Source organism: Cetorhinus maximus, chromosome 1 (assembly GCF_964194155.1).
Source record: "Cetorhinus maximus chromosome 1, sCetMax3.hap1.1, whole genome shotgun sequence".
Taxonomy (NCBI): Eukaryota; Metazoa; Chordata; class Chondrichthyes; order Lamniformes; family Cetorhinidae; genus Cetorhinus; species Cetorhinus maximus.
In genome coordinates, this window is record NC_135879.1 from 15,065,561 (window position 1) to 15,080,039 (window position 14,479).

At 41.7% G+C, this 14,479-nt stretch overlaps 1 protein-coding gene across 3 annotated transcripts in view; it reads right to left on the reverse strand.

Annotated features, from left to right (window-relative positions):
• Window positions 1-14,479, reverse strand: part of hgsnat (heparan-alpha-glucosaminide N-acetyltransferase) — a 44,285-nt gene that overhangs the window by 16,315 nt on the left and 13,491 nt on the right. For all 3 annotated transcript variants that reach the window (XM_078535178.1, XM_078535147.1, XM_078535222.1), the window contains 7 exons: window positions 12,156-12,283; window positions 11,656-11,725; window positions 10,195-10,264; window positions 9,209-9,315; window positions 8,862-8,938; window positions 7,818-7,848; window positions 6,653-6,813 (listed from right to left, as the gene is read on the reverse strand). In XM_078535178.1, the coding sequence (XP_078391304.1) occupies window positions 6,653-6,813; window positions 7,818-7,848; window positions 8,862-8,938; window positions 9,209-9,315; window positions 10,195-10,264; window positions 11,656-11,725; window positions 12,156-12,283 (644 nt within the window). The remainder of the gene's footprint in view (window positions 1-6,652; window positions 6,814-7,817; window positions 7,849-8,861; window positions 8,939-9,208; window positions 9,316-10,194; window positions 10,265-11,655; window positions 11,726-12,155; window positions 12,284-14,479) is intronic.

Here is a 14,479-nt window from a genome sequence, read left to right on the forward strand (position 1 = left end):
CCCAAGCTGCCAGATAATTCAAAAAGGCACAAGGCTTGAACATATTCCTTTTGCTTGCAGAAAACTGGTCCCGACATATGAATGTATGGTGCTTCGAGCAAGTGTAAATGAGCCACATTACAAGCTTGACTGATTTCAACCAATCAGCACCCTCTTCTTCTATAGTATAAATTGTTGCGATTGTTTTGAAATTTAGCATTCTTGCCTTTGTCCTAACGAGTGCAAGACAAAAAGCTTCCACAATATGCATCTATTTTCAGCAATATTCTAACAACTCATCACATTAAAGTTAACTACGTTCCTCATTTCATTCAACAGCTCAGAAGTGTCATGTCAACTCAACTGAATACAAGAACGTAAGTTTTTTTTTAAATGCACAAAAGGAGAAATTGGCATTATACTGCAGTGCTGTCAGGACCATTAGACAACTGTACCCCATTTATAAGAGAAAATCAGCTTCAAATTGGCAGGCAAAATAAAAAAGTACTATATACTCTGGCATCCATCGCTCATCGGTCTATGTGGAAAAAGTGGACTGGAAACAGCTCCTTGAGGTAAACCAGTGTCAAATGAGTGGGAAGCATTCAAGATAACAAAGACGGTTCAGGACAAATACATTCCCACAAAGTAAAAGGGTCCAACCCCCAAATCTAGAGCCTCCTGGATGTCAAAGAGCTCACAGAGTAAGATAAGGCAAATAAAGGGAAGTTTATATCAGACGCAGAGAGCTTAATACTGCAAAAAGCCTGAAGGAGTATAGAAAACACAGGGGTGAAAAGGAAAATGAAATTAGGAGAGCAAAAAAGGACATGAAAAAATATTGGCAAGTAAAATCAAAGAATACCCAAGGAAACTTTACAAATACATAAAAAGCAAGAAGATAGCCAAGGAAAGAACAGAGCCGATTAGAAACCAAAAAGATAATGATGTGTGTGGAGGCAGAAAATGTAGGCATGGTTCTTATTGAATACTTCTTCACAAAAGAGAGGGCAATGCGTACATTGTAGTTAAAGAGCAGGACCACGAAATGTTAGGTGGGATAAACAATGACGGAGGAAGGTTTAGCATCCTTAAAAGTGGAGAAATCATCAGGCCTAGAAGAAGTGTATCCCAGGCTGCTTAAGAGAAGGGAAGGTAAAAGGGAACCTCTGAGCATCAGTCTCTAATCGTCACTGGCTAGCAGCTCGATGTCAGAGGACTGGAAGACTGCTAATGTTGTACTATTGTTTAAAAAAAAGAGGAAAGGGTAGCCCAACTAATTACAGGCCAGTCAGCCCTGGTGGTGGGCAAAATGATTGGGGAATAAAAAGAGGTATCATGAACAAGCAAGGCTTAGAACAAGGTCCCACATAGCAGTCTGATCAGCAAATTATAAGTTCATAGATCTCAGGGAAAGTGGAAAGTTGGATCCAAAATTGACTCGGCTTTTGCTTCCTGCCACTAACAGTCAAAGATTGATTTTGTGATTGGAAGGCCCTTTTTTACCCCCCAATGATGTCCTGCAGGGCTTAGTCCTTTCCTTGACACATCAATGATTTAGGCTTAAATTTAGGGGGCATGATTGAAAGTTTGATGATAAAATTGGCCTAGTGAAGAAGAAAGCTGTAGAGTGCAGGAAGAGATCAATGGGCTGGCTAGGTGGCAGAAAAGTGGCAAATGGAATTCAATCCAGAGATGTGTGAGACAATGCAACAGGATTCACAAATGGTAGGACTCAGTAATGCAGGGAAACACACAAACCTTGCAGTGCATGTTCACAGATCCCAAAGCAAGGACAGGGAGATAAAGGTGATTAAGGTGACTTACAGGTTACTTATACCTTCCATGCCACGGCAGAGAGGGTAACAGCAGGGAGGTTATGCTTGAGTGGTGTGAAACACTAGTGCATATTGTTCTGGTCACTCCATTACAAGGAGGATGTGAACACACTAGAGACAGTACAGAAGAGATTCGCTAGCATGTTGCAAGGACTGGAAAATATTTGCTATGAGGAAAGATTGGATAGGCTGGGATTAGAGGGGGTTGAGAGTTGTGATTTAATTGACACATATAAGATGATGAGGGACCTATTTCCCTTAGCAGAGAGGGGTTGATAACCACAGGGAATAGATTTTAAATAATTGGTAGAAGGATTGGAGGGGAGAAACGTTTTCACCCAGAAGCTGATGGGGGTCTGGAATTCATTTCCTGAAAGTGTGGTAGAGGCAGAAACCCTCACTGCATTTAAAAATATATTTGAATATGCACTTGAAGTGCCATAACCTACAGGGTTACAAACCAAGAGCTGGAAAGCAGGATTAGGCTGGATTACTCTTTATCGGCTTTCTTCGGTGTTAGTTTTTTTATGTTTTCATGTATGTAGCACAGATTCAGAAAACTGAACCCATCAAAATCCACTGGGTTTTGTTCTATCATTCACCATTTTCCCCACATGTGCATTCATCGGCCTTCTGCTTCCACCCAAGTATCCTTTGAAGGATGGCAAGTAACCAACAGATTATGGAACCGGACTAATAAATCCAGAGTTGGGAGTTCAAATCCCACCATGGGAAACGGAATGCAATGAATCTGGTCACTTCCATTGTCATAAAAATCCGTCCTTCAGGGAAGGAAACTAACGCCTCTCCATGTCTGGCCTGTGTGTGAAATAAAAACAGAAAATGCTGAAAAAACTCAGCAGGTCTGACAGCATCTGTGGAGAGAAACAGAATTAACGTTTGGAGCCTGGATGACCCTTCTTCAGAGTTAAAGAGAAGTAGAAATGTGATGAAATTTATACTATTTAAGGGGGGGTGAAGCAAGTGAACCTGGATAGAAGGCCAGCGATAGGTGGGGGCTAGAGAGAAATTGACAAAGATGCCATGGACAAAAAACAACGGGGAGTGTTAATGGTAGTGATAAGGGTTAAAGGTGGTGCTGATAGTGACATAAAGGTAAGAACGCAGAATGTGTTAATGGCAGAACAAGGGTACGCACTCTGAAAGAACATGGGACAAGTAACAGATTCCCCCTTTTGGGGGTGGTGGTTGGGGAAAAAGGCTGGAGAAAGGGATAAAAAGGAAGTAAATGAATAAAAATAAATGTGGATTAAAAAATAAAATTTAAGAAAAGGGGAGGGGGGATTAAAAAAAAGGGTGAAGATAGAGGAGAGTTCAGGGTTTGAAGTTGTTGAGCTCAAATGTTCAGTGCGAAAGGCTGTTAAAGTGCCTAATTGGAAGATGTTGTTCCTCCAGTTTACGTTGGGCTTCACTGGAACTTTGCAGCAGGCCAAGGAGAGAGTGTGTGTTGAAATGGCAAACAACAGGAAGGTGGCCGCAATGCAGAGGAGACGCACACTGGGTGACCACTTTGCGGAACAGCTTTGGTCTGTCCACAATCATGACCTTCCTGTCGCTTGCCTTTTCAACACACCATCCTGTTCCCATGCCCACGTGTCCGTCCTTGGTCTGCTGCAATGTTCCAGTGAAGCCCAACGCAAACTGGAGGAACAGCACCTCATCTTCCGATTAGGCACTTGGATGATGTTCTTGTGACTGGACTCACTGAAAAGGAACATTTGATGAATTTGGAAGGAGTTTTGAAATGTTTTTCACAGGTTGGAGTGAGATTGAAAAAAACTATAAGTGCACATTCCAAACGAAAGAGGTAACTTACCTAGGTCACAGGGCCTACATCCAGTTTATGAAAACGTGAAAGCCATTAGAGAAGCACCAGCGCCAAAGAATACTTCCAAACTGAAATCATTCTTGGGGATGATTAATTACCAAGGACGCTTCTTGCCTAATTTGTTGACAAAACTGGCACCACTGTATTACTTGCTCAAGAAAAATCAGCGATGGTCTTGGCGACCACCACAATAAGAAGCTTGCACAAATGTGAAACTGTTGTTACAATCATCTACACCTCTAGTACATTTTGACCTAAAAAAGAGTTGGTATTAATGTGTGACGCATCTCCCTATGGAGTTGGAGCAGTGCTTTCCCATTGAATGGATGATGGATCAGAATGACCTATAGGATATATATCAAGAACACTCAATACAGCAGAAAAAGGGTACTCTCAAATAGGAAAAGGTGTCCTGTCAACCATTTTTGATGCTAAGAAGTTTCATCAATATGTGCAAGGTCGTCATTTTCCTATTGTATCGGACCACAAGCCATTATTGGGATTGTTTAGCGAAGATAAGGCTATGCCCCCATAGCCTCAGCAAGGGCACAAAGATGGGCATTGATCTTGGCAGCGTATGAATATACCTTCTTTCACAGGCCCAGAAGTCAAATTGCAAATGCAGATGCACTCAGTCATTTGCCCATGCAAGTAAAAGATGATGATATTCCAATTCCTCAAGAATTCATTGTTATTGAACATCCTGGACTCATCACCGATATGTGCTAGACAGATTAAAGATTGAACAAATCGAGACCCACTTATCCAAAGTGCGAGATCAAGTTCTTCATGGCTGGTCACAAGAACAAGAAATCTGATTAAATGAAACCGTATTTCTAGCAAAGATACGAAATGACCAACCAGGAAGGTGCCTTATTGTGGGGAGCACAAGTGATTGTTCCTCCTAAAGGACGAAAGCCATGTTATCTGAACTTCACAGTACACATCCCAGAATTTCCAGAATGAAGGCAAAAGCACACAGCTATCTATGATGGCCTGGGATGGATGGATGGATGGAGATATAGAAAACTTAGTGAGAAGTTGTATGCAGTGTCAGCAAGTACAAAAATTCTCTCCAACAACGCCGTTACCCCCCCCCCCACCCACCCAAGTGTGGCCAGTAAGGCCATGGGTGCGGGTACACACTATGCGGGGCCTTCTATGGGAACAATGTTTCTACTTATCGTCGACGCTCACTCAAAATGGATGGACATATATGAAGTCGCTGACATCTGCTACAGTTGACAAGCGATGGTAAAGTTTCACAATCAACGGACTACCTGAAGTGGTCATATCAGATAATGGAACAGTATTTACGAGTGTTGAATTTCACTGATTTATCAGCCTCAATGGTATTACTCATGTGAAAACTTCGCCATGCCACCCTTTTTCAAATGGACTGACCGAGAGAGCAGTTCAGATGTTCAAATCTGGTATGAAGAAATTGTCTGGAGATTCTACAGCGATTAAATTAGAAGTTTCCTTTTCCATTATAGAACCACCCTTCATACGACAACAAGTGTCACACTTGCAGAATTGTTGATAAAGCGCCATTTCTGATTGAGGTTGAACCTAATTATGCCAAACTTGGGGTGGGGGGGGTGGGGAGGAAGGTGGAAAGAAGTCAGGAAGTCAGAAAATTGGACATACTTTCGCAGTCGTGACAGGGTGTTTAACATAGGACAAAGTGTTTGTGAAGAATTTTAGAGAAGGACCAACATGGTTGTTTGGTGAAAAAAAGTGCAGTAACTTCTACCAGGCGAAAGTAGAAGATCGAGTCATACCGAGACATGTGGATCATATAAGAGGAGGAAAAGCAAAATACCGAAAAATGATTCCACCAGTGTTCATGAAAGAACTCAACCGAGTACAGGTGTGTCTGAAGGGCTGGCTGTACCTGAAAGAGTCGAAAAAACAGATTTGCAGGTACTTACTGAAGAACCAGATGCGCAGAGGACTACTGTAAAGGAGGTTCTGGATAAAACATCAGAAGCTGTAGAGCTGAAACGTTCTACACACAAGAAAACCCCCAGAAAGACTGACTTTGTAAATTATTTGTGTGTGAGAATAATTTGATATTTTGAGAAAAATTCCTAAAATTTACTATATATGAGTTAGGGGAGGAATGTAATAATCTGATGTGTAATACACCTTTAAGACAAATGTTGTAATGTAAGATCACATGATCTTGATACCCAATAGCAGAGTAGTGCAGGCTGTGTAGAGTAGTCTGGAGTTAGAGTCTGAAGAGTAAAGACAGAGTTTTGGGTTGTAAGCACCAAAGTGTAGCTGCTGAGTTCCTTTTGTAAATAAACAGAATGTGTTTCTTCTAAGAACAGTCTACTGATCTTCTGCCCTGGTACCAGCTCGGTCACCCTGAAACAAGCATGCAATGCAGATCCTTTAGCCCCAACAAACCAGGGCCACTGGATCCAACAGCATGTATGAATTGTTTCAATTTGTTTTTGCTATATTGTAATCATTGATGAAAATAAGCTATATCTGAATGGTTTGGATATAATACTGGATGAAACATGAGGACAGTAAACAGAATTAAGCAGATTATATATTTGTTATATTTTATTCATAAAAGTTGGCCATTTCATGAACTGGGCAAGTTTTCCAATGCCCATTTCATGAGCTGGGTGGTCAAACTGGGTTTCATGAACTGTGCAGGAAGGCTGCCCTTTTCAGGGAATGGGCAATTTGACTGGCCATTTCATGAAATGGGCAGGTTCACAAATTGGGTGTAAGAAATGTACTAATCCAGTTCATGTGTACAAGCCATGTGGTGCAGGAAAGCATGAAAGGGAGCTGGACCGGTGCATTGGTGAGTGGTTAACTATTTCCTGCTACCATATGTCACAAGATTTCACTGGAAATCACCAAGTAAATGGAGGTCGACAGACTAACTCTGAATGATTATCACTAGTTAAAGAAACCAAATCGTTAAAACATTCAAGCACGTGTCCAAACGAACACTTACGTGGCCCCTTGCAGTAGTTTGGGTTGATGATAAAGATCCCAAGTAGTATCAGGGCTGCAGTCCTCCAAGCAACTTTACCCAGCAGTTTCCACCTGGAGCGGTTAGCCTGCAACGCTGAGCTCAGGGAGAGGGCAACAGATGTTCCCAGGATAAACACAAACCTAGGGCATATAAATGCAGAAACTTCTTGCTTAGACACATTAGTACATTCAAAAATAATAAGCATGTCAACTTGTTTTAAACTTGGCGACAACTTGAACTCTTCAGAAACACAAATTGTGCATTTTTAATTAAACCGCACAGGTGGTGTTTTTCCACTGTTTCAATTTAAATGAATGATATGAATTAAGAATATCAACTTGTTTTATACAAGTTTAAAGGCATACACTCCAATTTTTCCTCTTAATCCAATGCTGTTTAACTCATGTCATTCGTTTAAATTGAATGAGTGGAAAAACACTTCCTGTGCAGTTTAATTAAAAATTGCATTTGTATTTTTGAAGAATTCAAATGGTTAAGATTAAAAATGGCTTAATTCACAGGAAACCACATACAAAATAAGTATATCTGTAACAAATCTTGCAGATGCTTTCACTTCCTGTTAGTACCACCACCATTTTTTGCATCGACTTTTCCAAAAAGGTAGACAGAAAAAAATACTCGCATTTATAAAGCATTTTACACAACTTCAGGACATCCCAAATCACTTTACAGCCAATGAAGTTCATTTGAAACAGAGTTTCCCTGATGCAAGGTAAGAAGCATGGCAGCCAAATTGCACTCAGCAAGCTCCCACAAGCATGACCAGAATCTATTTTTTTTTTAGTTAGGTTGGTTGAGCAATAAACGTTGGCTGGAACAAGAGGAGAATTCCCCTGCTCTTCTTTAAACAGTGCCATTTATGCCCAACTGGGACCTTGGTTAACAGCTCCTCTGAAAGATGGCACCTCTGATATCCTAGCGTTCCCTCAGTACCATACTGAAGTGTCAGACTGGAATTTGTACTCTCCCTGAAATGGAACTTGAACCCGCACCATCTGACTCAAGATTCATAGCTAACATCAGTGTTATTTAGGATTATAAAGTAATTGCCAGTCCAAGACCGCAAAGTTGATTCTATAGCATAAGCACACCATGTAAAAAAAATTCACAAAAAACTGCTTACCATGGAAACACCAAATCTGCAATTGTTAACCCTATAAAGTTGGAAGTCAGAAAACACCAGCATTACAGATCCAGACAGAAACTGCACACAAACATTTTTTAGATTAAGATAAAGGGCAGAAAATTATGCTTGGCCTGCGGACGTGCACCCGAGCGTAAAATGATGTGTGTCCCAACGTCATCACGCAATCTCGCGATATTTCGTTCAGCAGGCACGCGCTAAGTCAGCTGCACGCCCACTGATAATTAAGAGGCCTATTAAGGCCATTAACAATCTAATTAAATTCAAATTTACACTGCCCATCCAACCTAACGGTTGGCAGGCCGGCGAAAAGGCAAAGCAGTCTTTACATTTTTTAGGAAACCTCACCCTAAAGCAAATAAACATTAAATAAACACTATTTTTGAATTAACAACACAGAGTCACGTGAGGGGAAATGTTTTATTAAAAACATTTTTCTCATTATTTTTTATTTATTTATTTACACAGCGCTTCAATCTCCGAGGCAGCTCCATGCCTCAGGGAGATTGAAGCACTCTTTCTCACGCATGTGCGGACTGCGTGCTAGGCCCGGCTCTCCCTCCTCCCCCCGCCTGCACAGGCAGCGCTGAGTGCTGCCGCTCACGATCCACGCAAGGCAGGCCTTAACTGGCTCACCGGCATGAAATTGCGGTGTGGAGCCAATCACGGGCGGTGGTCGGCATCCCGACCGCCCCTGCCGAGCCCATTTGCCAAAAGCAAAATCCTGCCCAAAAGCTTTTTAAAATGTCAGAAACACCATAAGCCAAAATGAATATACATTTTCCTGTGCTGTGTCCAGATGTTTACATAAAATCAGTGAAAGGGCAGGATTATACCAGCATTTGCATAATGCACAGCATGACATGAGCAAACAAGATCAGTTTTTTTTTAAAAAAGGTCCCCTGAACCCTTAGTTCAAAGAGCAATTCATTCACAGTATAACAAATGGTGACCACCACGCAGACCAGACTGGTGATAGGTAACTGCAGACACATGTACACAAAAAAAAATCATCTGACCTACCATTCCAGCTTTCATGTTTGAAGAACCAGTACCTTCCACCTCCATAGTTAACAAAGATCATGATCACCAAAGCCAGTCTAGAAGATCATACAGAAATCTGGTTACATCCTGACCAATACATCTCCCCTCAGTCTCACTTGAAAGCCAAAATATAGAATTACATAGAATATACAGCAAACAGGCCATTCAGCCCAAACTCGATGGGGTGGAGAAGAGGAGCTGTTTTTAATGTCTTTGTTTCATTACAATAACGGCTCTATTTTAGGAGCTTGGCAGGGTTGGGCTGGAAGATACACATTGGCATTTGATAACAGCAAGGACTTTGAAAGGGTCCAAAATCAAGTTACCCTCGAAAGGTGTCAAGTGAACGAAGTCGACTGGAGACTGGATTACGTCCTGGCACCAGATTACCACGATTTGTATTGTCGTTTACATGGTTTGGTGATCCTAGCTCCTTTGAAGCAAAGCACACATTTTAGATTTTTTTTAAAAACGCTCTATTGGCAGCAAGATCTCAAAGAGGAAGAGAAACCAAATAGGTTCTGTGAACAGATACTACTTATCATCAAGCAAAGATAAAAATACAGTCCCTCCCTCCTCCCTCACCATGAGGGAAGATTAGGCTCGCAGGCTGAAAAGCCCAAGTCTCCCCAGTGTTTCCCTTAGCTCAGATCCACAACTCTGGGAACAGCCTAATGGCTCCTCTCTCTATGTCCAGAGTTGGAATTTCTCCCTTGTATCTCAGCAACCAGAACTGGACACATTACTGGCAACAGGGTCTGACCAGTGCAGCTTGATTACAATCTCCTCTGACTTGCAGTCTACTTGTGGTTCAACATTAGATAATATCACCACCTTCAACACCTCTTTGTTCCTTTTGTCTGTGACATCTTTTGATTATCTGCTCCTATCACTGCTTGCTTGTCCCTACACCCACCCCACCCCCAACTTCTACCCCCCCCCACCCCCCGCCCCCCCCCCCCCCACCTCAAACCAGCTTATATTTCACCTCTCTCCTAACTTTACTCAGTTCTGCTGAAGGATTATGAGGACTCGAAACGTCAACTCTTTTCTTCTCCGCCGATGCTGCCAGACCTGCTGAGTTTTTCCAGGTAATTCTGTTTTTGTTTTGGATTTCCAGCATCCGCAGTAGTTTTTTGTTTTTATTCTGGTAGCTTTGTTGAGCACTGGTTAGGCACTCAGTCCACCAAGACTCCTAGGTCACTTATCTGCATCCTCAGTTAATCTAACGCAATCTGTGGAGTACACACAGTGCCCATTTTCCCCTTCTACAGGCACTTCCAAACAAATAAATCTGAAGTTCATTACTTACAGAATTGATTAACCGTTCCATCTCAACACGATTCGAAAAGCGGAACATCAGATTTCTAACATAACGAAGCCTGGGGGGGAGAAATAAGCCAAAATTAGACTTCCCTCCCCCCATCACTTATCCTTCAGATTAAAAGACTTCCTAAGGTGTGGTGCCCAGAACTGCTCACTGTGCTCCAGGTGTGATCTAACTAGGGCTTTGCATAGCTGAAGCAGGACTTCTACCCCCTCACATTTTATTTCTCAAGATATAAAAGCCAGCTAACCATTAGCCTTTTTGATTGCTCACTGCACGTGTTCATTTTAATGATCTGTATCTGGACCCCCCTCACACCTGCCATTCCCGCAAGTCTCTTTGGACCTCCACTGTTTCTAGCTTTTCACCATTTAGAAAGTACCCTGTTGCATCTTTTTCAGGTCCAAAGCGGATGGCCACAAATTTGCCTACAGTGAAACTCATTCAGAGTTTTGCCCATTCACTTAACCTATCGATGACTCTTTGCAACTGTGTGCTTCTATCTACAATGCTTAAAATATTGCCTATTTCTGTGTCACACGAGTAGTCCTATTCACATATCCCTTGTCCCCCTTTCCTTCAACACCGACTTAACATTCTTAAATTCTCAATTTCAATCACTAACTCCAGTAGTGCATTCCACAACCACAGAGCAGGCAAAAACTTTTGTGCATGATGTCGTAAACCTTCTACATTTAATCATGTATCTACATCCCCTTGTTCTAGACCTCTCGCTCACTGTATATAATCTGCTGCCTCATACCCGTATCATTTTAAGCAGTGGTATAAAGTCACCCTCCAACCTCCTCCTCTGTTCTTAACAAGGTCAGCCCTAATTCAACAGAGGTGTTTGGATGTTGAGCAGGAGCTGAAAGTCTGGGTAGTGCCAAGGCTGGGAAGAGTGAACTGTGGAGATTTACTATAGCACCTGGGGTGAAGGGCTTTAGATATGTGGAATTTCTGAGAAACTGAAGCTCTTTTCATTAAGCCAAAAGGAGCTCCAATAGAGGAATCCAAAACTATGGAATCTCGATGAGGTAGATTGAGAAGAATTACAGCTACTTAGCAGTAACGAGAGTTAAAATCTAATCACCAAAAATTATGCAGATGTTGTCAGGATATAGAATGGAGACCAGAAACAGTGGTAGAAGTAGAATACATACAGCTTTTGAAAGTTTGAGGAATAGAAAGAATTTGAGTTTATAGAGAAGGGCCCAAAATAATGCACTGGGCTGACAGACCTCCTTCAGGACTGTAAATCTGAAGACTGTGCAACTTTGCCCTCTCTGAGGGCACTGAGATCAATTGTAAGCACTAGCTGATATCAAAAACAGAGGCCAGGCGATGGACTCACCTGTAGCCTGCCCTATCGATATGGCTCTGTCAACGAGTGGTGAAAATTAAACTTCCATTTGTTTAATAAATACTTTAAATTATGGCACTTACCTCAGTATTAACTGCACTAAACACTTCAAAATGGCCAATCCACCAAAGACAAGGAATGCATATAAAATAGCTGTAGAAAGAGACAAAGATTTTCTTTTTATTTTGAGGCAGTAAAGCATTGCGAGAGAAATTCAAACAGAAATGGAGGGAATTAAATTAACCCAGAAGAAAAAACAAAATTAATCAGGATTTGCAACCATGCTGTTTACTACATGCAAAATCCACAGTCAGTGCATCAACCCACTACTGTCATCAGACTTCACCACTACTTAACAATTATCAGTTTGAGACATATTATAGATATGGCTCTTATTGAAAAACTTATTCCATACCCTCACAAGAAAGAGAAACACTTTGTTGGAGCTCTCTTGATAGAATTCCCACTCCCTCCCGGGGCAGTAATAAAAAGGATATTGCCCTTTCTCCACTCTCTAGAAAAAACATTACCCTTTTCACTCTGAACAGGACAAAATGTGGTAGCACTTCACAAGTGTACATACGAAGGTTGTTGTTAATGGCTTCGTGGTCAACGATGATTTTACAGTTGACTGGTCCGCTTGCATTACTCAGGTTGGCCTTTACCACCCATAAGGAATAGTGTCCAAGCTCACCAAAGCTTTCACGCACCCTGCAAGAGATGCACAGAAAATCTACTGCAAAGAGAGTCGAAAACAAAACTTTTTAGGTAGTCCTCTTTCACAATTAGACCAATAAGCTGCAAAGTTCTATTCACATAAGCTTGTGTTTTTTTGTTATAGGATGTGATCTATTACATTTTTTTTTTTCTTTATTCTTTCATGGAATGTGGGCATCACTGGCAAGGCCAGCATTTGTTGCCCATCCCCAATTGTCCTTGAACTGAGTGGCTTGCTCAGGCATTTTAAAGGGCAGTTTAAGGATCAACCACATTGTTGTGGGCCTGGAGTCACTTGTAGGCCCAGACCAGGTTAAGGCTGGCAGATTTCCTTCCCTAATGGACATTAGTGAACCAGGTGGACTTTTACAACAATCGAAAGTTTCATGGTCACCATTACTGAGACTAACTTTATATTCTAGATTTATGAAGCGAATTTAAATTCCACCAGCTGCCGTAGTGGGATTTGAATACATCCCCAGGGTATTTTCCTGGGACTCTTGATCACTAATCCAGTGACATGGCCACCAAGCCACCATCTCCACATGAGTGAAATTATCATTCATTTAGTAAGAAGGTTGGTCGTCCATTTCCTATCTTGTTCTCCTCAGGGATGATACAGACATTCTAGTTAAAGAGGATTGTGAAATATTAGATACAATAAGCATAAGGAGAGATGAAGTACTGGAGGGACTGACATCCTTGAAGGTGGATAAATTATCAGGGCTGGATGGATTGTATCCCAGGTTGTTAAAAAGGAAGCCAGAGAGGAAATAGCGGATGCTCTAAGGATCATTTTCCAATCCTCACTAGATACAGGCGAGGTACCAGAAGATTAAAGGTTTGCAAACGTTGTGCCAATATTTAAAAAGAGTGCGAGGAATAGGCCAGTCAGTCTGACTTTGATGGTGGGAAAATTATTGGAATCAATTCTGAGAGACAGGATAAACTGTCACTGAGAAAAGCACAGATTGGTCAGGGATAGCGAGCATGGTTTTGTTAGGGGAAGATCATGTCTTATTAACTTAATAGAATTGTTTGAGGAAGTAACAAGGAGGATTGAGGAGGGTGGTGCAGTGGATATTGTCTACATGGATTTTAGTAAGGCATTTGGCATGGCAGACTGGTCAAAAAGTGAAATCCCATGGGGTACAGGGGAAAGGTGGCAAGTTGGATCCAAAATTAGCTCAGTGACAGGAAACAAAGGGTAATGATCAATGGATGTTTTTGCGAATGGAAAACGGTTTCCAGTGGTGTTCCACAAGTCTCAGTGTTGCGGCCTTTGCTTTTTGTTGTATATATTAATGATTTGTTCTTAAATGCGGGAGGTATGATGGGGAAATTTGCAGATGACAAAAATTGGCCATGTAGTTTATAGTGAAGAGGATAGCTGTTGCCTCCAGAATTATATCAATTGTCTGGTTGAATGGGCGGAAAAGTTCAATCCAGAAAAGAGAAAGATAATGCATTTGGGGAAGACAAACAAAGCAAGGGAATATTCAATAAAGGGGAGGATATTGAGAGGGGTTGAGGAAGTGAGAGACCGTGGAGTGCATGCCCACAAATCCCTGAAAGTGGCAGGACATGTGGATAAGGTGGTAAAGGTGGTAATATGGCATGCTTTCCTTTATTGGACGAGGTATTGAATACAAAAGCAGGAATGTAATGATGGAACTGTATAACATGCTGGTTAGGCTACAGCTGGAATTGTGTACAGAGTTCTGGTCAACAGCACAGGAAGGACATAATTGCTCTGGAGTGAGCACAGAGGAGATTTACAATAATGTTGCCAGGGCTTGAAAACTGCAGCTATGAGGAAAGATTGAAAAGGCTAGGGTTGTTTTCCTTAGAACAGAGGCGGCTGAGGGATGACCTAATTGAGGGGTACAAAATTATGAGGGGCCTAGAAAGGGTAGATAGGAAAGATCTGTTTTCTCTGAGGGGTCAATTATCAGGGGGCATAGATTTAGGGTGATTGGTAAAAGGATTAGAGGGGACATGAGGAAAAACTTTTTCACCCAGAGGGTTTTGGGCAAGTGGAATTCACTGCCTAAATTGGCAGTTGAGGCTAAAAAGCTCAACACATTTAAAAGACATCTGGATCTGCAGCTGTGCTGTAACTTGCAAGGCTACGGACTAGGTGCTGGAAAGTGGAATTAAAAATGAGCAGCTAGTTTTTTTTTCTGGCCA